This window comes from Tasmannia lanceolata, unplaced genomic scaffold, assembly GCF_043159265.1.
Source record: "Tasmannia lanceolata isolate RefF3 unplaced genomic scaffold, GAP_Taslan_0.1 ptg000015l, whole genome shotgun sequence".
In the NCBI taxonomy this organism is placed as follows: Eukaryota; Viridiplantae; Streptophyta; class Magnoliopsida; order Canellales; family Winteraceae; genus Tasmannia; species Tasmannia lanceolata.
In genome coordinates this window covers 35,886,570-35,908,279 of record NW_027518692.1, presented here as the reverse complement: position 1 = coordinate 35,908,279, position 21,710 = coordinate 35,886,570, and the positions used below count along the sequence as shown (strand labels likewise).

General features: G+C 38.7%; 1 protein-coding gene and 2 long non-coding RNA genes across 3 annotated transcripts; all 3 read left to right on the top strand.

The window, feature by feature from the left end:
* The first annotated feature begins 2,098 nt into the window (after positions 1 to 2,098).
* On the top strand, positions 2,099 to 12,865 carry LOC143846922 (cytochrome c oxidase subunit 5b-1, mitochondrial-like). The gene is made up of 6 exons (XM_077355536.1): positions 2,099 to 2,415; positions 2,503 to 2,594; positions 2,690 to 2,740; positions 6,142 to 6,208; positions 6,302 to 6,381; positions 12,562 to 12,865. Exons 1-6 carry the CDS (start codon positions 2,226 to 2,228, stop codon positions 12,616 to 12,618), a joined length of 537 nt encoding a protein of 178 aa, XP_077211651.1. The 5' UTR covers positions 2,099 to 2,225; the 3' UTR covers positions 12,619 to 12,865.
* A 4,771-nt stretch (positions 12,866 to 17,636) lies between these two features.
* On the top strand, positions 17,637 to 18,926 carry LOC143846301 (uncharacterized). The gene is made up of 3 exons (XR_013234740.1): positions 17,637 to 17,814; positions 18,012 to 18,146; positions 18,696 to 18,926. It is a non-coding gene; the product is annotated as an uncharacterized LOC143846301 (long non-coding RNA).
* A 1,266-nt stretch (positions 18,927 to 20,192) lies between these two features.
* On the top strand, positions 20,193 to 21,488 carry LOC143846300 (uncharacterized). Its single transcript, XR_013234739.1, has 3 exons — positions 20,193 to 20,358; positions 20,551 to 20,685; positions 21,251 to 21,488. It is a non-coding gene; the product is annotated as an uncharacterized LOC143846300 (long non-coding RNA).
* The last annotated feature ends 222 nt before the right edge of the window (positions 21,489 to 21,710 follow it).

Sequence of the window (21,710 nt, the reverse complement as noted above, 5' to 3'; positions counted from 1 at the left end):
GGGAAGCTTGATCTGGGCCCACCACATGACACTGAGATAATGCACTACGTTCATTTTATAGGGTATTTTCACAGAGATGAGATGAGATGATCTGTTCAATCAATCTAGACGGTTGATCTTGTAAAGCATCATAATCCAATGCACACACTCTTGCTCACTTGCCGGACAGTCATCCCATTCACAAAAAATCAACAGTTGATTTTGTTTTTTGGCAGAACCCTAAACTTACCTTGACAGATCAAGAGAATGTGATCATCCAATCAAAGTAATCTTAACGGCATTTTGCCCGATATGAGGCCATGAGTCAAATCAACGGATCAGATTACATGTGTGTTGCACAAGCGGGCCACAAAAATTAGTTGTTAACAACCACTAACCTTTTAGCATCTTTCAAATTAATAATGGAAGTCCTCATTCCCCTCTTTATAGACACTTTTTTTTAACTCAATTGTTAAATTTAAATGATCTGAACCGTTAACAAAGGGAAATGTTATCCGCACTACTATATTTTGATGATCACACTCCTCACTTTATTAAAGTACGGTATGGCCCGCACCATAAGATTATTCAAACCGTCCATTGTGAACTGTGGAGACTATTTCAATGTTGAAAAAGAAAAAACAAATAGGAATCCAAATTTGGGTTTTGGGTCGGGTCGGGTCGGGTTGTCCGACAGCCGAACCCGACCCGACCCGATTTCCAATTTGGGTTGATTTTTCCCAACCCAAACCCGATTTGCGAAAAAGCTTAACCCGACCCAACCCAAATTCGGGTTAAACCCGACCCGCGTGAGAACATTCAAGTAACAATGATGGTTTGAAATTATATATAGCGCTAATGTCATCACTACCATATTTTATAATGACACTACTCACCGAATTTTGATGATCGCACTCCTCACTTTATTAAAATGTACTGTATGGCCCGTACCATAGGATAATCCAAACCATCCATTAGATGGGCCACTGCCTACATAGGTTGTGCCCCAAAAATAATTTTCGTAGGTTGATCCGAACCCTCTGATCTATAAAGGGTTATAGGTTGATCCAAACCGTCCATGTGGCGGAACACGACATTAATCGGTTGTGCCTGTAAAATCATTTCCATAGGTTGATCCTAGCCCTCCAATCGATATAAGCGGATCCTAGCCTCCAATCGATAGAGGTTTCCATAATTGTTGTTCCTCTTCAGATGCCCGTAATCCGTCAATATTTTGCAAGTCTCCTGCATGAGTAATATAAAGTAGTTCTTTCGTCATTGTCATATGTCTTTACCTCTTCTTGATAGTTTTTTCCATAATTGCCATAGACAGATACCCTGTGTCAGTACTGTTCGTATGTAGATTACGATTTTAGACTCAAATAATTTCTCATAGAGATAGATGTTAGATACCAACAAAGGGGTTAATGGTAAAAGAGTAATGCTGACTTTTGGAGTTATCTTTGAGGGGCAAAATAGGGAATTGCTAGGGTATTTATTGCCCAAAGTGAATGCCGAGATTACCCTTAAGGAAAATCAGAAATGCCAATGCAAAAGGTATTGTGTTGGGCTGTGGGACATGAATGGAAATAACCCAAAAGTGAGGAAGACTTTAACCCCTGATTTAGTATTTAATATTTATATACTTGTTAGTTCTTTTTATTTTTCTTGGAGAGAGAGAGAGAGAGAGATTTATTGATTTCCATGCCAAATTCAATACCCTAAAAATGCAGAACCGTGTAAAACTTATTCCACATAGTCCTCCAACCCTAGGTGTCTGGATTCAAATGCCTCACTCATTTGCAATGTGTCGGCGTGTTGCATATGTTTTAGTAGAATACGAAATCCCGTGTAGAAAATAAAGACAACAGTGGAAATGAGCGTTGATTTGGTGATTTAAACTGTATTAATTGTGTTTCATGGTGATAACAAAAGGGATCCTGTTTTGCTAGCAGCACTCAAGGCTAAATTATGAGGAGATGTAAGATGGGGGCTACCACAATAATTGTGTTGTTATAGTATCTAGAACGGGGTCCCACCTCTTGGACGGTCCAGATGGAGATGATCGAATTGTCACGTGCTAGTTAATATAAATATCAGTAGAGCAGAAAGGTTTTTTTAGTAGAAAGCTTTTTCTGCATTTTGCTGGAAATTGGGAACAAGAGATTTCAAGAGAAAAAGGATTTTGAGGGTTAGAGGAGGTACCTGAGAATTTTCTGAAGAGAGAGAGAGAGAGAGAGAGAGAGATGTGGAGAAGGGTTTCTGCTCAGCTCCAAACCCTAGCCCAATGGCGATCGATTTCTTCTATGAAGCTCGGCAGATCCGACGGTGGAGAATCTCTCAAGAACCGATTCATCCCCTCCGCATCTTCCTACCTTCACTCCTCATCTCCCGCGCCGTTCAAGAAAACCCCTCCTCTCTTTTCATCTGATGAAGGTAATCTAATCTTTCTCACTAGAACCCTAGTCTTCCTTTTGCCTATGAGATTTTTTTTTTGTTTGATTTTATTCGAATTTGTTGCAGAGAATATTATGTCCAAGGGGAAGAAGAGAGTTGAAGATGTAATGCCGATCGCGACCGGACACGAACGAGAGGAGATTGAGGCTGAGCTGGAGGTGTGTGAGTATCTCTAAGGTTTTTGATTAAACAAAATGATAAATGTTGTATACTTGATGAGATGATTATGGTTATGTTTTCAATCGGATTGCAGGGAAGAAAGAGGTTCGATATGGATGCTCCCGTCGGTCCATTTGGTACCAAAGTAAGTATGGATTCCAGACTATTTTAGCAATATCAAGCCCTAGACTGAGTTCTGATTTGGGTTTTTATTTTTAAGAATGAAACTGCAAAAAGTTCTAATTCATTCTTGGTACATTTTGGATCACTATAGGCAAAAATTCACTATGGAAGTGGTGTTAAAGCCTGTAATTCTCTTCACTGATTTAGGGTTTATTTGAAAGAATGAAATAATACAGACACTATTTGGTTCTTGATTATTATGCATAATGGTTGCAGAGTGTTGCATATCGAAAGTCCAAATGGAACTGCTTTAAAATATAAATTGATTTATTGTAAATTTTCTTTGTTCATTATGGTATACTTTCCAAGTGTCATTCTATGAATGATCTATTCTACTACTCATTAGATAGCGTCTACTCTTGAACACACTCATTTCAGATTTTTGTTTTTCATGGCTTGTCTATCTATGCCGTTCTGCTTTTGGTGCTACTGTGTTTAATATAAATTGGATGCACTCTAAAGTACTCTATGTTCTGATACTGTATTTAGAGTTCCATCCAATGTCCTTAAGAAAGAGGGTGTGCATGAAGGACAATCATGAAATCGGTTTACATTTTTTTATTACGGCTATATCCGTTCACTTTGTTGTTGTTGAATTTGATTTATGCTTGTGGAGAACAACACAACCTTATTTTTAATCGAAGCGTATGCATCCAATAGTTTCAAAACTCTCCGTGTCATCATCGAATTGCCCTGGTTTAATCGAAGCATCCATATTTTGAAACATTGGTTTAACTTGTGAAATACCAAAATTGATTTGTCAGACTCATAGTGATATTAGAATATAATATAGTTACTTAAAATGCTGCTCCTGTCTAATGTAGTTACCTAGAATGCTGCTCTTGTTTTAGAATCTCAAGATTCCTAGACGGTTTGGCTCATAAAATAGATATTATTTCTACTTGCTATCACTTCCACTACACGCACTTGTGTTGCCTGCAAACTTGTGATGGCCAATGTTGTAAAGGTATTGGAGAGGTCTAGGTGAGGTGTGGATTTCTTTATGTTTAAAGTGTTAACACCATTCCAAAACAAAGTACTTCAAAAATTTGGCATTTTGTTTTTTTTCCCTCTCATGCTTTAATCATTTACTTAAAAATTGTTCATGCATAGTGAACATTCCCCTTAATTTCTTCTTTTTGCACTTTGCAATGTAAGAAAGAAGTAGTAAACCTTCTATGAATGGCCTTTTAAGTTCCCTCATTTATGTGTACTTCATCATTTGATGAACGTGGATATTGCTGTAAATGAATGCATTAGTGCATTAGCTTTTTTCAGTTGGCCCTTTTAATATGGGAATCTTCCTAGTATCTTCTAACTTGAGATCTGTGCAATGGGCGGCACATAGATCCAATATAGATGGACACGACATCAATAGTTGCCTAGGCTATGTAGGCTAGTACATAATTGGTTTGATTGCTTGTCCCCGCTTACAGTGCAGTTGCCTTTGCAATCTGCGAGTATTTCCAAAAGCTTCACCTGTCTTTACCTAATGTGATGCATCAAGATGCCACAACAACATGGTCCCTGTTGGAAAATTTTCCAAAAATAAAATAAAACAATAATAATTTAGTTTCGTTCCTTGCATATTCGTCCATCCATCCATCTGAAATGTTCGGCTGTATTTGATGTACATGTAGCTCATGATAACTTGTGCTTTCATCTCTGGTCCAAATTAGCTTCAATCATCAAGTTGAAGATCTCCAAACGATTCGTGTTAACAACAATCCTGTCACTAGAACCGAACCATCTTTTGTGACCTTCCTTTTTGTAGCTATTTTAAAGGGTGGTTTGAACCTTCACTTGCCTTTGTCACTACTTTTCAGTTAGGGATCACAAAGGGACTAATAGGTGATAGGAACATTTTGATGAGGTCGTTTACCACCAAGAGCAATTCAAGGTTTCTAGTTACTACTTACTACCAACGCTGCCAAAATTTGGATTTCTTCCTTTTACCTGTCACTGTCACCATCACCATCAGGATCATATTGAATATTATTAGTTTCTATCATCTATCTTCCTTTGGTAATGTTTCATGTTCGCCAAATTTTTTTCTTGACTATGACTTTTGGACATCCCGTCTCATTTGTTCCAGTTGCTGGTAAGGTTTTTTTTGTCTATATACATGGGAAATGCACAAGAAACCTTATCCTTATTTTTTTATATTAAGAGATATGACAGTTTCCAACTTGGATACTTTGGATGGGCACGTTGCAATGTCAATGTCATCTTAAATTGAATAAAAATACTAAATAGAGGCACTTGAAATGTAAAGAAAGTGAGTAGGAACTTATCCTTTCACAGATCTGACTAATAAAATATTTTATCTTGCCTGCCTCTAGAGTAGAAGATGAAATAATTAATTTTTTCAGCTTCTCAGTCGATTCATCTCTGGATGATTCAATCTCTCGACAGCTTTGTTGGGAAAAGAAGCTGTTTTGCGTTGTACCTTGGCTGAGGTTCACTGAATGATGAATTGGGGGCAAATTCCACTTTATAACTGCATCTTATTGAGGGCAAAAACTGCATCTAGTCTGATAACATTTTTGGATTTGAGAACACTCCCAGTTTTAAGGATTGGCTGATTTAGTGTTGCAATGGGCTCTTGCATACATCAATTATTGTTTTAGGAACCATAATTCCCATATGACCTACTTTATCTATTTTTAACTGTACCCAGTACGGAGTATAACATAGACCACTTAAATATATCTAGCCAATAGCCATGCCTATAGTACCCATGCTACCCTAGGGCCTAGACATGCATATAGCTATATACACCTTGTATGCAATGGATGTGTTCACTATTTGATAGGTGAACTGTGAATGGTTGATGGGATAATGAAAATCCATGGTTCCATAACAAGTTGATGATGTATTGTCACTTTCTTTTGATTTTGAACGGCTAGAGCAACACCAGATGACTTCGAGCATGCTTATCTTGGGGGAACATGGAAGAGCGACTACTGTTTTTGGCATTGCTGACCTAATCATAGAATATGTGATTTGAGTGGAACCTTTATAAATTGTGTTGTCTGTGTTGTCCCCTATCTGAATTCGACTCCTATGCAAATTGATTGTTGTCGTACGCAACCAAACAATCCCAGTCCTTAGGTCACGAGCTTGGAATACTAAATTAATAAAATCCAATTATATTTATTAAATTATGAGTCATCCTTTGCAATGACTCACAATGCCCATTCAAGTAACATCTCTATTATTTATAACTCATGATTCTATCATGCTATTTGTTGGGTGGTAACAGGGAATTTGTTGACATGTATGGGAAGGGATAAGCATGCTGGATGAACCTTGGTTGTTGAACTGTACCTGTAACTTTTTTCATGTCCTCTCTATTCGCAGGAAGCACCTGCTATTGTGCAATCCCACTACGACAAAAGAATAGTTGGATGCCCTGGTGGTGAAGGCGGTATGTTAACTCTTGTCTTGATTTTGGTTGTCATTCATTGAATTTTTTTAACCTATTGATCAGTCATCTAACTCTGAATTGGTTTGTTAGCAGAGGATGAGCATGATGTTGTGTGGTTCTGGCTGGAGAAAGGCAAGCCACATGAATGCCCTGTCTGTTCTCAATATTTTGAGGTAAGTGGAATTGCTTGGATCCTATCATACTCTTAAGCTAATATATGGTGGATAGGTGAAACAGCAAAAGCGAAAAAAAAAAAAAAAAATTAAATAAGTGAGGAATTGCTTGGATCCTACCATACTCTTCAGCTAATATATGGAGGATGGTTGAACCAGCAAAAATGAAAAAAATAAAAAAATAAGTGAATCATCAGTTGATATCGGGCCAAAATCCAATTTGCATAAATCTAGAGTGTTTGGCTTAAAAATCAATCAAGAGATAGTTATGGGCCTAGCAGAGCTCTTGGGGTGTAAAGTGGACCACTTGCTCTCTACCTATTTAGGCCTTCCGTTGAGGGTTGGGAGACCGAATAAGACTGCATGGGTTGAAAGGGTAGACAGGAGATTGGATATGTTGAAGCGTAACTTAGTTTCTAAGGTGGAACAATCACATTAATTAAGGATGTGCTTGCTAACATCCCAATTTACCGCTTATCTCTTTTCCATTGTCTTATGAATGTTATCTTGAGGCTAGAACAGATTCATAGGAGATTCCTTTGGGGGCGGGGGGGATCTGATGAAAAAAGGAAAATGTCTTTGGTAAGCTGGGAAGAGGTGTTCAAACCAACCAAGGCACGGGGCTTAGGGACAAGAAAACTAATGGCAGTTAACCAAGCATTAAGGGGTAAATGGCTGTGGAGATTTGGGGAGTTATCAAAAGCAAGTATGGCGCCTTGTTGGGTCATTGGGAGGCGAATGATAGCTTAAGATAGCCAGGGGTGACAGTTTGGAGGGACATAATGAAACTTTTACACAAATTTTAGGAATGAATTCGATTCAGAGTGTACCAAGGGGACCGAATCAGATTCTGGGTGGATAAGTGGTGCAACCAACTTCCTTTGAAGATCCTCTTCCCCTGATTTGTTCTTAGTGGCAGGAGACAACGAGGCCTTAGTAAATAAGTGTTTTGAGAGAAGAGGCGGCAAGGTGGTCTGGTTGTCATGCTTTAGAAGGTCTTTCTTTGATAGAGAGCTCCCCTCTCTAGTCAGGCTTTTGGAGTTGTTAGAAGTTATTACATTAAGGTAGATGATGAAGACAAAAGGGTTTGGATATGAAATTCTTCCGGGGAGTTTTCTGTTAAGTCTTTCTTTAATCATCTGGTGTCTGCCCCATAGTTGCCAGGTCGGGAAACGGAAGCGTGAAATGGAACGTGAAACGCCTGAAAAAAATCAAAGGAGAAACGTGAAACGCGTTTTCTTGAAAACTTTCACCCTCTTTTTATCAATATAGTGTGATATATAAAGGGAAATGATTTGACCCTTTTGTTTTTGGGGACAGCCCTATCTAGTGTAAACAAGGAGCCATAAATGCACTAAAAGGGGGCTGTTCCAAGTAAAAAAAATGAGGTGAATATATCACTTTACCTGCATAAAGTATTTGCCCCTTATATAGGAAAGTAATATATTGACCAGATTTTTTACTCGGAACAGCCCACTTTAGAGTGTTTATGGCTCCTCTTTTACACTAGATGGGGTTGTCCCATTTAACAAATGGGGCGAATACTTTATGCTAGTAAGTATATATTCACCCCATTTTCTTACTTGGAACAGCCCCCTTTAGTGTATTTATGACCCTCTTTTACACTAGAGGGGGCTGTCCCCAATATTTTAATATTTGCTCAAACCACCTTGTCTTTTTAGTATTTAAAGAACTGTCAAAAGGTGATTACATTTCCCAAAAAAAGAAAAGCTCTCACAAGCCGATTAAAGAAGAAAAGACAGTTGTGCAAATATTAAAATATGGTTGTGATGTATAGGCCCTTTTCCTTACTAGTGACAGCCCCATCCAGTGTAAAAGAGAAGCCATAAATACACTAAACGGGACTGTTTCAAGTAAAAAAAACGATCGAATAATTTTAGTATCTAAAGAACTGTCAAAAGGTTATATTTCCCAAAAAAGCTCTCACAAGTCACAACTCACAACTCACGAGCCTATTAAAGAAGAAAAGACAGCTGTGCAAATATTGTACAGCCCCTTTTGTTTATTGGGGACAGCCCCATCTAGTGTAAAAGAGGAGTCATAAATACACTAAAGGGGGCTGTTCCATGTAAAAAAAAGAGGTGAATATATCACTTACTTTTTTTTCAACAAAACCCTAATCCTGCCATCTCTCTCTCTCTCTCTCTCTCATGGCTGCCGAGAACTGAAGAAAGAAGAAGGGAGAGATGACCTCTCTCTCTCTCTCCCATACGTTTTACCTCCTTTTCCCAGTAGTTTCCGGCACGTTTCCCTGGAGTTTCCTATCCGTTTCACTATTTTTTTCAGCCCGTATCGTTTCCATTTCGGAAACGCGTTTCCCACTTTGCACCAACGTTTCTTGCAACTATGGTCTGCCCTATGACACTTCTAGAGTAGCCAGAGTGGGGAAAATCTAGGCTCCTCCCAGGGTTGGGGTGTTCGGATGGTCTGCCCTTCTCAACAGGATTCAGACTGTGGATCTTTTGCTGAATCGGCATATGTTAGTTATTGACCATTGTGCTCTGTGCCTCTGTGTATTAAGGCGGGGGAATCTGTTGACCATATCTTCGTACATTGCAAATTGGCAAGGGGGAGGTATGGGGTAAGTTGTTTGGAAGGTTTGGAATGTCCGGGGTATTCCCTAAGAAGCTAATAGATCTTCTTGAAGGTTGGTCTCCGAACCCTTGGAAAAGGAAAGGCAAAAGCCTTTGGAACGTCTCCATGCTAGCTACTTTGTGGCTTATTTGGAAAGAGCCCAATGCCCGTGTGTTCAAAGGTTTTGCGAAAAGCCCTGCATTTGTCCTCCTAAGCTATAGACCTCACTATATCTTGGATAGGGGTGTAAACGAGCCGAGCCGAGCTTGGCTAGGCTCGGCTCGGCTCGTTAAGCTCAAAGGCTTGGCTCGTTAAGCTCAAAGGTTCGGCTCGGGCTCGAACCAGGCTCGGGCTCGGCTCGGCTCGGTCAGGCTCGGCTAGGCTCGCGAGCTTTATCGAGCTTGGGTTTATCGAGCTTGGGTTATAAAGTTTCGCACATGGCAAAGGTTGCTAGCAAAAGCAAATAAGAGAAAAAAAGTAATCATTACAAACAAAAAGTAAAATAGCTGAATTTATAAAGTTTAAAATGAAAAATTACCAAGAAAAGGTAGTAATTATGATAATTAAGAAAAAAATACCAAAAAAGGTTAAAAGTTATGACAATTACGGGAAAAAATTAATTTCCGATTTTTCACAACCGTTTGATACGCACCCTCAGTACGTTTTTGCAGATGATGTTGACATGACGAGCCTTAACGAGCCGAGCCTGGCCTAACTCGGGCTCGGCTCGTTAAGGATTCGAGCCGAGCTTTTTTCGAGCCGAGCTCGAGCGAGCTTCCGAGCGAGCTTCCGAGCCCGAGCCAAAATTGACACCCTTAATCTTGGATGAAGACTATCCCTTGTTTCAGGTTTGTATCTGCTTTTGATCTATGGGAATGGGTGGAGAGAGGTTTGCTTAAGTTCAGTTTCCAGGAGTTTGCCACTGCAGGTGTGGAAGCCACCTATTCGTGGGCAATTAACTTTGATGGCTCTAGTGTGGGTAATCCAGGCCCAACTCAAACAAGGAGTGTTCTTCTTGATGAGGAGGGATAGATAAGGTGGGGGTTCTTGAGGTCCATAGGAATTTCCGACTCAAATGACGCGGATGTGAGAGCAGTGCATCAGGTATTCAAACTAATGGATCTAGAGTCTTTATCAAATGTAGCGGTGGAAGGGGATGCCTTGAATGTAATTCGTTTGCTCAAGTGAACGCATCCTTTCCCTTGGAGATTCGCCCCGCTATTTGATGAAATTCAAGACCTTAGCCAAGATGCTACCATTCAAAAAGAAAAAAAAGAAAAGAAAAAGGACCTAAGCTGGGATGCTTCCTTAGATTTTCAGCATGTCAAGAGGGATGCCAATGGTGTTGTCGACCGGTTGGTCGACTGAGTGTTGAAGGACGGGCTAGAACTATATCATTTCTTTCCTCGAGTCTTTTGGTGATTTTTGTTTTTTTGTTATCATGGTGATGTTCCCACCTATTTGATGTTATAATGGGATTTTTTTTTTTCATTTTTTTCATTTTTTCTCTGCTTTGTATTTGACCATTTTGGTCTCCTTTGATTATTAAAATTTTTCAGCCTTTCAAAAAAAGAAAGAAAGAAGTGAATCATCAGTTTCATGAATCTTTCCAAATTCAATAAATTTTTTCAGCAGTTAAATTATCAGAAGTCCACTCCAGTAGTTATTAAACATCTCCAATCCCTGCTTCCCCACACCATCCCTGGCAAGTCTGTCCGCCACGTTGTTAGCGGACCTTCTGATATGTTTAAATATGATTGATGACCCTTCCACCGGATCTTGAATCTCGTCAAAGAACTGGACAAATCTCCAAGCGCATCAAGAAGGGCAAGAACATCCTTGGGGACCCCTTCCCGAGCAAGCCTATCTGCGATATGCCGAAATGCAAGTGAAAAAAATCCAACTCGGCCAGAGATCTCATCAAAGAATCTATAAAATCTCTATGGATGTGATGATGTTCTCTTTAACCAACGGATAACATTAAGGGGCCGTTTGGATACGCGTATTTTACAATCCTGGATTTCCTCAAAATTGTAGTTGGGAGACAAGAGAAGAAAGAGAGCAGCCGTCGTTTTCTGATTTCTACCCCTTCTTTCTGACAGCAAGAGAGCTGGTGATCATCCCATGTTTCCAGGTTTTAGAAATCGCAGGATGCGGGAAAAATTTCTACAACCTGGTTTTCTTACTTAAAATCCAAGAAATGCTGCCAGGACAGCATGCCAGCAGCTTGATCATGACCCTCTTTTACACTGTTTTTCAAACTAAAGCCAGGATTCTAAAATATGCATATCCAAAGGGCCCCTAAGGGAATCCCCCTCGATCACTACTTTATCAAGCAACTCCTGTGAGAATGTGACAACACCATTATGCCTTGATGAGCCGCCCGAGCTTTCACCTCCGAAGCATCCGCAACTCCAATTGGTCCCGCAAAGGCCTAGATAAACCGCCCCCATATCATCACAAAGAACACCTCCCTGATGGACCGGGGTTCCCCATACTAGAGCCATCAAAGTTTAGCTTAAGCAACCCAATTGCTGGAGGCTCCCATTCTTGAACAATCAATGAACGCCTTTCTACACTGAAACACACCTCCTTCTAGCGCTCCCATAGTTCGAGATGTTAGTAAGTGTTATTTATCTTTTACTACCTATCCTCCATGAACTTGGTGTTTAATGCAATTCCTATTCATGGAAATAAACTATTAAAGCTTAAAAGTTAATGAAAAAATTAGTTAAATGTATTTCTTTGTCTTTTAATTTTTTTCTGGATACTTCCTGAATTTTCCATAATTTGTTTTCCTTGCAGGATATTTTCCCATATCCAAATGTTGTAACTATGTTGGTGACCTTTCTTTTTTGTTATTATTTTTTTCCGTTTCCCTTTAGTTAAAAATTTAAAATCAGGTTAAAAATCTAAAAAAGAAAAATTATGAAAAATAATTCTTAATTATAACTTGATTTAATGACTCATTCAAGTTTTAGAGAAACTGAAGTAATCGTGTTTCATGTCCAGTTGACTTGAGTTGTGAAGTTGTGATTGATCGATCTGACTGGATTGACTTTCAAGTCAACTTGTCAAGATTTAAACCATGGGCGAGGCATCGACACATAGTTGAGGGCATTGTGTATATGGCCATTTTGTGCCTTCGATTTTCTTAAACAATAGCAATAAAGAAATATGTACATAGTACTTTAGTGATGATTTTCTCGTGTCATATAAGTATCTTCACTGGCAAATGTGCCTTTTTTTTCCTTTTTTTTTTTTTGAATTGTAAATGTGCCTTCTTCTTTATCATGAAAAATTTCATTTGGGGTTGATGGTTGAGCTGTTGCTTGTTGCTTGGACTTAATTTCAAATCCATTAATAGGAAGGTACATGGGTTTTACATTATCAATAAAAGGTAGATGAGATATTACAAGTCAGAGAAAAATGATATTGGGAGTGCTGAAGTCCTTATATATTTAGGACTCTTATTTTTCCTATTTTTTTGCACTCTAAAAGTCTAATTTGATGCAACTGAGTCTTATGACACAGTTGAGGAATGGAAATGTGTACCGATGATTTCTTTCTCTAATTGTTTTGCAGCTTGAAGTGATTGGTGAAGGGGGACCTCCAGATGGCCACGGTGATGACGATCACTGATAGAGAGTGCAAGCTTTTCCTACCGAAATAAAAAAAAATTGGTGAGTCAAGCAAGTTTTTGTTATACTGTGTAGCAGGAAACAACTTTTTGGTGTTGTGTTTGTTTTTCCATGTTCAATTCTCTTGCACTCGTACGACATTGTTTGGTTCTGTTTTTTTTTTTTTTTTCAAGGTCATCCATACAACTGTGGATTGTTGTAGCCTCTTTTCGGGCGTCATCAAAATAATTGATGGCCATATTTCTCAATTTTCTCTAGAACACCCTGACCAGCTCATTTAATGGAACTGCTAATCGTCACTTAGGTTAGCTGTAACATTCCCAAAACTCCCTTGATTCAAGCCATTTGGTTTATCAGTTATTAATTTAAGGACTGGCCAAGGGTGTCAATAATAAATTAAAAAACCCGTGAGGTTAGAAGAAGTATCATGAGAATATAATATTCTTGGTGATTAGCCTTAAGCTTTTAGAGAAATTATATGATGCCCGATCGTGAAAATGTAAAGGGTGGAAGGAGACAAAACCTTATGCTTTGATTTTTTAACCAAGGAAAAGTAAAAAACGGGGCTCTCCCGCCCTTCATTTTCATGGTCGGGCATCATATAGCTTTTATATGTTATAAAGCAGCTCACACTTGTAGTTATGTGATTGTACTTAAATGTCATAATGCCGCTTTCACCTGGTAGTGAGTGCAAGCTTTTCAAGTATTTACGCCACCTGTTGTTTGTCTTTTCTTAAAAATGGTGCCTTTATTTCCTCTTCTAATGGTCTTATCCTGCAAATGGGCATTTTCACGGGAAGATAAACAAAAGCGGGCTGAATGCGCGAGAGACTGGATATCATTTCTCAAAAGGAACCTATGGATAAGACAGATAATTTATATGATGGGTGGCCGTGAAAACATGTGAAGTCTAAAAAAGTAGGTACGGCTCACTTTTTTTTATGATCCAAACCGTTCATCTGTTTGGGTACAACGTAAATAGGTTGTGCCCCAAAAATCAGTTCCATAAGATGATCCTAACCCTTCGATCTGAACTGATCTACTTTTTTTAGACTTCACGTGTTTTCACGGCCACCCATCATATAAATTCTCGGATAAGACAATACCTAAGATTTATTCAATCATTCTGTTATGGGGATTCATCGATTCGCCATGGATTGTAGCCAAAAGAACTCATTGGAGAATCGGTAGGGTTTAGAGGGAGAACAACCTCGGCCTTGAATACAGTTTCTTAATAATATTCCGGAAAAAATAACAAGAAAATGGGAAAATATTAATGTACGTGGGCCCTTTTTCTTCATAATATTAATCCAAAAGCTACTTCACATAGGAAAATGGGATTAGCTTTTCATTTACAATAAATAATGTACGTGGGCCCTTTTTTTAACCTCTGAATAATGTGAGGGAAATGATATATTCGCCCAATTTTCCTCTCCTGGCCACCCCCTGGTGTGTTAAAAGAGTAGCCATAAATAAACTAGAGGGGTGGCCGGGGGAAGAAAATGAGGCCAATATATTACATGCAACGAAACACTGCAAATGCAATCATGCAATGTCTCAAAGTATCACACCTGAGAGAGAGAGAGAGAGAGAGTGAGAGAGAGAGAGAGAGATTATTGGAAAGTTTTTTCCATGGAAAATGTTGTTGGGATTGAAAAGTTTTCCATGGAAAAGTTTGTTGGAATTTTTTACGTAGGAAATTAAATTTTCAGCATTTTATAAATTCATTTCCCATGGAAATCATTTGCTAAAATTGAATATTTTCAATATTTTGAAGGAAAACTACAAGAGTAAACCTTGAATTATTGTCCATGATTTTTTTAACATCTCACGAGCGGCATGGATGACACCCACCAATTTACCTCATTTTTTGATAGACCGGCATGGACGACACCCACCATTTTACCTCATATTTTGATAGACGGGACCATTACTTTTCACACCCATGCACATAGTATTGGAGGGGCATCTCATTTCACATCATAGTTTGATGGCGTGGGACCTAACATTTTACATCAATAAAAAGGGATCCCCCCCCCTCCCTCTGCTGTACGCATTCGTCCCCTTATAACATGAACAGTGAGTAACTTTAAGAAACTGTTAGAAATGTGTTGGGTCAATGACTGCTTTATTCGCAGGGAGAATGGACCTGTACTCCAATGTTTAGAAGGATTTTTTTTGACAGAGAGCTTGAGTCAGTTGATAGATTGCTGGCAACTTTGGAAAAATGCTACATTAAACGCTCAGAGGAAGATAAAAGAATTTGGATTTGGAACTCGGGGGGATGTGCCCGCCGGGGGGGGGGGGGGATTTCTTGCTAAAATCATTCTTTCACCATTTAGTCCCATGATCTGTATCCTCTAACGTAGCCAAGATTTGGAGCATCCAAGCTCCCCCAAGGGTTTGTGTATTTGCATGGGCGGAAATTTTAGAAAGGATACAGACAGTCGACTTTTTGAGGAAGCGAAAGATGCTAATCATCAATCATTGTGCTCTATGCTTACAAGCGGAGGGAACAGTGTATCACTTATTGTTACATTGCAAGGTAGCAAGAGAGCTGTGGAGTAGACTGTTATCAAGATTTGGTGTAGCGTGGGTCTTCCCGGAATTGCTAGAAAATTGGGAATGGACTCCGTGGAAGGGAAAAGGAAAGATCCTATTGAAGGTAACATTTCCTACTACTTTATGGGTCCTATGGAAAGTGAGAAACACACGCGTTTTCAAAAGAGTATCAAAGAAACCTCTGTTCCTATTCAATAAGATGATTGCAATCACAATATCTTGGGTGAGAACCCTCTCTAGCTTTGCATTTGTCTTGCATATGATCAATGGTATGGTTGGAGAGTAATTTGCAATTGAGCTAGGGAAGAGCCGAAAGTGGATCAAGTTGCATCCCTTTCAAGTCTTAAAGTGAATTGCGGGTAGCCTTTAATGTTTTTTGACGTCAATTCACGTTAGAAAGGGATGCGAATTATTGTAAGCCCAATGGTTCCCACCTTTGCAATTCCCATCTTATTTTGATGATTCCAATACACAAGTGATTTAAGATCACTAATGTGTTTAATTGTCTAAGTTGTAGATCATAATTGCTTAAAGACAAGATTGCTTGGATTGAGGCCAAGAAGCTCTCATTGGACCACATTATGAAGGCCAAAGACATTGGAGATCCAAGGCTTGGAATGAAGACTTGAAGCTCAATTGAAGATCAAAGTCATATTAGATTGTATAAGATCCAATCTTAATTTTAGATTTTAAGAGGCATAAATAATGTAAACTCACACACCCTAAATGATTAAGTGATTGTCCTTGTGGTGTTCCAACACTTTGGAACCCTCATAGCAATCCCAACTTGGTGTAGAGTTAGAAGCCCAAGAAACAGAATTGAAAATCTGCTGCTGATAGGCTTCTCGGAACTCCGAGAGAATTCTCGGAGCTCCGAGAGATTCCTCGGAGCTCCGAGAATTGGTCCAGTAGAAATTTTCCAACTTCTGTTTGTATTCCCGGAACTCCGAGAATTTCTCGGAACTCCAAGACCACTATAACAGGAAGAAATTTGACCGTTGGGAACTTTGCCAGATTTACGACAATGCCCCTCAAACGGTTATATTGGGTTTTCCAATATATATGGGTATTCCAAACTTCCTAAACATCAATCCTAATACTCAAAAACTTCATTTGAACATCCAAAGAGTGATTAAAGCTTGTTTATGCCTCTCATCCTCTAAGATTATGATTTGGATCATAGGCTCAATTTGTACATCATCTTCAAAAGTTGTAAACCCTTGTGAGGGATTTTTTGTTCTTTCTTTCTTATTCAAGAAACTTATATTGGGCGAGTGTTCGGAGAAGCGGAGCCCACTCTCCGTGGTGAAGATTGCCACCAAGGTTAAAGGCGATCGAAATTGTAATCGGCATTGATCTTCGCTGAAGTTAAGATGATCGAATAGTGAAGCCATCAACGGGTTTGGTTGGTGGAGTGGAGTAGGCCTCGCGTTTGGAGGACCGAACCACTTTAAATCTCGGGTGCAATCTCTCTTGTCTCTTGCTTTTCATTTGCACTGCACTTTAGATTTAACTTGTATGCTTAATTTTCATTTTTGATCTCTTAATCTTCAACATTGGGTTTGAGTTTTCAAAAGAGTTAAAACTTATTAGGAACCTAATTTTTACCTCCTCATTAGTTGCCGTAATCGGGACCACCCTTGGAATTTCAATTATCCTACAGGGGTGCGAATAAATCATCGCCCTTGATTTATTCTTATTTACAATGTGGGCCACACAGTTGAGGGGCTCTTGTCATTCTGACATTTTGAGGGTGGGTCTAGATCAGGCTTCGTTTCCATTTCATCTAATATCATTCTTGATTCATATTTATTTAAGCTTTGAAAATATGGGCAAACTCACCATGTACATATATGAGAAATTATATGATGCCCGACCGTGAAGCAAGGTGATACGTCAGAGGTATCACCTTGATATTTGATCCACCAGCAGCCTATCAAATATCAACGGTGGTACCGCTTTGATGATGGGCATCATATAAAAACTCGTACATATATATATGCTTAAGTTGCTGTTATAATTCTCAAAAGGTAACCAATGGCTAAAAGCATATACGGCAAGTTGAGTTCGTGCCTATTAACAAAACATTATTATGCCTGTATCATCTGCCTAAAACAGTGTCGTAATTTTCTTGTGTAGAATTGATACAGATACTATTGAAATTGAAATCAAGCATAATCTTTGAAGATAAAAAACCTGACCAAAATAAATAAATAATTTCTCCATGTACCTCTGCAGCTATTCAACCATAGAAGAGACATTTTAGCCATTTATCACTCACAATTGACCATCTCTCTCTCTCTCATCCCCCATATAACCAATTTATTGAAGCATTCATCATGCTATTCCTTGTCAAAAGGGAAGATTTGGCTTCCTAATTAATCATCAGGTGCCCACCTGTCAAAATCTCAGCATTATATGGAAGACACGAGTCTGTGATCGGGTAAGGCACCACAATCAATAAATTCCGTTTAGAGAAGAGCACTTGGCTTCATCACTTGCGCTTGATAGAGATTGTTTTATTCTCTGCTCCAATTACTTTGTTATTTGTTGATTTGATTAAGGAACAAGTATATCAATGTCCAATTCTCAGGATATCCGATACAAGGCTGGCCAAGCTATGGGCCATGCCGAGGCGAGTCTTTTCTCCCTTTTCTCTTATTTCTCTTCTTCTTCTTCTTCCTATTGTTTGATTCCATGCACATATGTTACAAGAGAAAAATTTAAGATGGAGCCAAATTGGGTTTGGTTTAGAACTTGGGTCCTATAAAGATTTCCACATTATTTGTTACAAAATTAAGCCTGTTTTTCTTTATTCATTTATGATTTTAGGTGAAGAAAGATCAGATGGCAGACAAGGCATCTGAAGCTGCTCAGACAGTGAAAGACAAGGCAAGCCAAGCTGCCCAGTCAACTCAAGAGTCTTGCCACGAGGGCAAGGAGCAAGCCTCCGGCTTCATTCAACAGGTATTCCTTCTATATCCAAAAGACAATTACATTTAGGCCACGTTTGGATACCTCATGCTTCTGTATTTGTATTTGGATTTGGGTTTGAGTTTTGGATACAAAATACATCAATTATCCTCATGCTCATGTTGTATGAGAGAGAGAGAGAGAGGATGTCTCGCTGCTGCAGCAACAAGGTCTAGGAGCAGCAAGGGTAAGGTAATTGCCACAAATATTGATTTTCAAATAATGTCTTGGAGAACAGATTTGAAAATCGGAATTCTTTTCACTGTTGTAGCTGATTTGGAAATCTAAGGATATGATCGAGTTCCAAATCTCAACCGCAAATGTGAGAAATCCAAATGTAAATCTTGTGGGTATCTAGGCACGGCCTTACATAAATCTTGTAATGATTATTTCACTCTAATTAGATTGTTTGTTTTCTATCATGAGGTGGCTGTTTTGAACTATATCACATCATTTACAAAACACTCAAGGCATGTTGCATGTAAGCTATTTTAGACATCCATATATAAGGTAATAATTAATTTAATATTTTATTTGTTGTAGACTGGTGAGCAAGTGACGAACATGGCACAAGGAGCTGCTGATGCCGTGAAGAACACTCTAGGCATGGGAGACAACAATAATACTACCACTAGGCGCTAGAAAATGGCCATATTTCCTTCCATTTGATGTTTATTTCCATGTTTTTGAAGGATTTGATGCTCTTCCTTCGGACCTCGCCTTATTATTTTTGTGAATAAAAAAGAGAGAGCTCTCAGCACTCTCATTTTCATTTGTTTTATTTACTTAAAAGGGATTCTCCTATAGATAAGACAAGGACTTGCTAGGAACCATCGCAGAAGGCATTTTGTGGATGGTCTGTTGCATGAGAGAGCAGCCACATACGCTCACTTTTCAACAGATTTTGTCTTTATACATTAGATGGCTGCTCTCTCATGCAACAGACCATCCGTGAAATGCCTTCTGTGAGTGTCATTAATAAAACAGCGGAGTGAGCTTATTTCCTTCAATGCAATTGTTTTTTATTTTAATAGCTACAAAATAGCTTGTGAATTTGCTTAGGCAGTCCAAAATAAATAAACAATTACATATGAGAAATAAATTGAATTATTATTGATTTTGCTAAGGAAAACAATTATTGGAAGAATGATAGAATGAAGGGCGCCCCTATTGGTTGATTTTTGCAAAGTCAACACGTTTCCCACTTTTTAGGCGCATTTCCACTTTTTTAGGCCGCTTCACTTTGCAAAAATCCACCAATGGGGGCGGCCTTGGAGCTGATTTTGCAGTTGACATCAAATACGGTCAAAATGAATTGGTTGCCTCACTTCATTTTGTATATGAATTCTATTGGTTGCTTGGTAGCGCGGATTCAAGCATCGAGCTCATTTTGTATTTGTTATCATGCAATCTTGCCGTTTACTAATTGAGGGATACTGAATCACACTTGAACGATGACATGCACCCTTTTCCAAGTGCTACAAACCAATATATTTAGACATGTACATATTTGCTGATACATTTCAATGTTATCAACTTGAACTCAGAAACACTGCATAATATGTGAAAGGGAAATGATTAAGCTGCTGTTATAATTCTCAAAAGGTGACCATTGGCTAAAAGCATATACGGCAAGTTGAGTTCGTGCCTATTAACAAAACATTGTTATGCCTGTATCATCTGCCTAAAACAGTGTCATAATTTTCTTGTGTAGAATTGATACAGATACTATTGAAATTGAAATCAAGCATAATCTTTGAAGATAAAAAACCTGACCAAAATAAATAAATAATTTCTCCATGTACCTCTGCAGCTATTCAACCATAGAAGAGACATTTTAGCCATTTATCACTCACAATTGACCATCTCTCTCTCATCCCCCATATAACCAATTTATTGAAGCATTCATCATGCTATTCCTGGTCAAAAGGGAAGATTTGGCTTCCTAATTAATCATCAGGTGCCCACCTGTCAAAATCTCAGCATTATATGGAAGACACGAGTCTGTGATCGGGTAAGGCACCACAATCAATAAATTCCGTTTAGAGAAGAGCACTTGGCTTCATCACTTGCGCTTGATAGAGATTGTTTTATTCTCTGCTCCAATTACTTTGTTATTTGTTGATTTGATTAAGGAACAAGTATATCAATGTCCAATTCTCAGGATATCCGATACAAGGCTGGCCAAGCTATGGGCCATGCCGAGGCGAGTCTTCCCTCCCTTTTCTCTTCTTCTTCTTCTTCTTCCTATTATTTGATTCCATGCACATATGTTACAAGAGAAAATTTTAAGATGGAGCTAAATTGGGTTTGGTTTAGAACTTGGGTCCTATAAAGATTTCCACATTATTTTGTTACAAAATTAAGTCTGTTTTTCTTTATTCATTTATGATTTTAGGTGAAGAAAGATCAGATGGCAGACAAAGGATCTGAAACTGCTCAGTCAGTGAAAGACAAGGCAGGCCAAGCTGCCCAGTCAACTCAAGAGTCTTGCCACGAGGGCAAGGAGCAAGCCTCCGGCTTCATTCAACAGGTATTCCTTATATATCCAAAAGACAATTACATTTAGGCCACGTTTGGATACCTCATGCTTCTGTATTTGTATTTGGATTTGGGTTTGAGTTTTGGATACAAAATACATCAATTATCCTCATACTCATGTTGTATGAGAGAGAGAGAGAGAGAGAGAGAGAGAGAGAGGATGTCTCGCTGCTGCAGCAACAAGGTCTAGGAGCAGCAAGGGTAAGGTAATTGCCACAAATATTGATTTTCAAATAATGTCTTGGAGAACAGATTTGAAAATCGAATTTCTTTTCACTGTTGTAGCTGATTTGGAAATCTAAGGATATGATCGAGTTCCAAATCTCAACCGCAAATGTGAGAAATCCAAATGTAAATCTTGTGGGCATCTAGGCGCGGCCTTACATAAATCTATTAATGATTATTTCACTGTAATTAGATTGTTTGTTTTCTATCATGAGGTGGCTGTTTTGAACTATATCACATCATTTACAAAACACTCAAGGCATGTTGCATGTAAGCTATTTTAGACATCCATATATAAGGTAATAATTAATTTAATATTTTATTTGTTGTAGACTGGTGAGCAAGTGACGAACATGGCACAAGGAGCTGCTGATGCCGTGAAGAACACTCTAGGCATGGGAGACAACAATAATACTACCACTAGGCGCTAGAAAATGGCCATATTTCCTTCCATTTGATGTTTATTTCCATGTTTTTGAGGGATTTGATGCTCTTCCTTTGGACCTCGCCTTATTATTTTTGTGAATAAAAAAGAGGGAGCTCTCAGCACTCTCATTTTCATTTGTTTTATTTATTTACTTAAAAGGGATTCTCCTATAGATAAGACAAGGACTTGCCAGGGACCATCGCAGAAGGCATTTCGTGGATGGTCTGTTGCATGAGAGAGCAGCCATACGCTCACTTTTCAACAGATTTTGTCTTTATACATTAGGTGGCTGCTCTCTCATGCAACAGACCATCCGTGAAATGCCTTCTGTGAGTGCCATTAATAAAACAGCGGAGTGAGCTTAT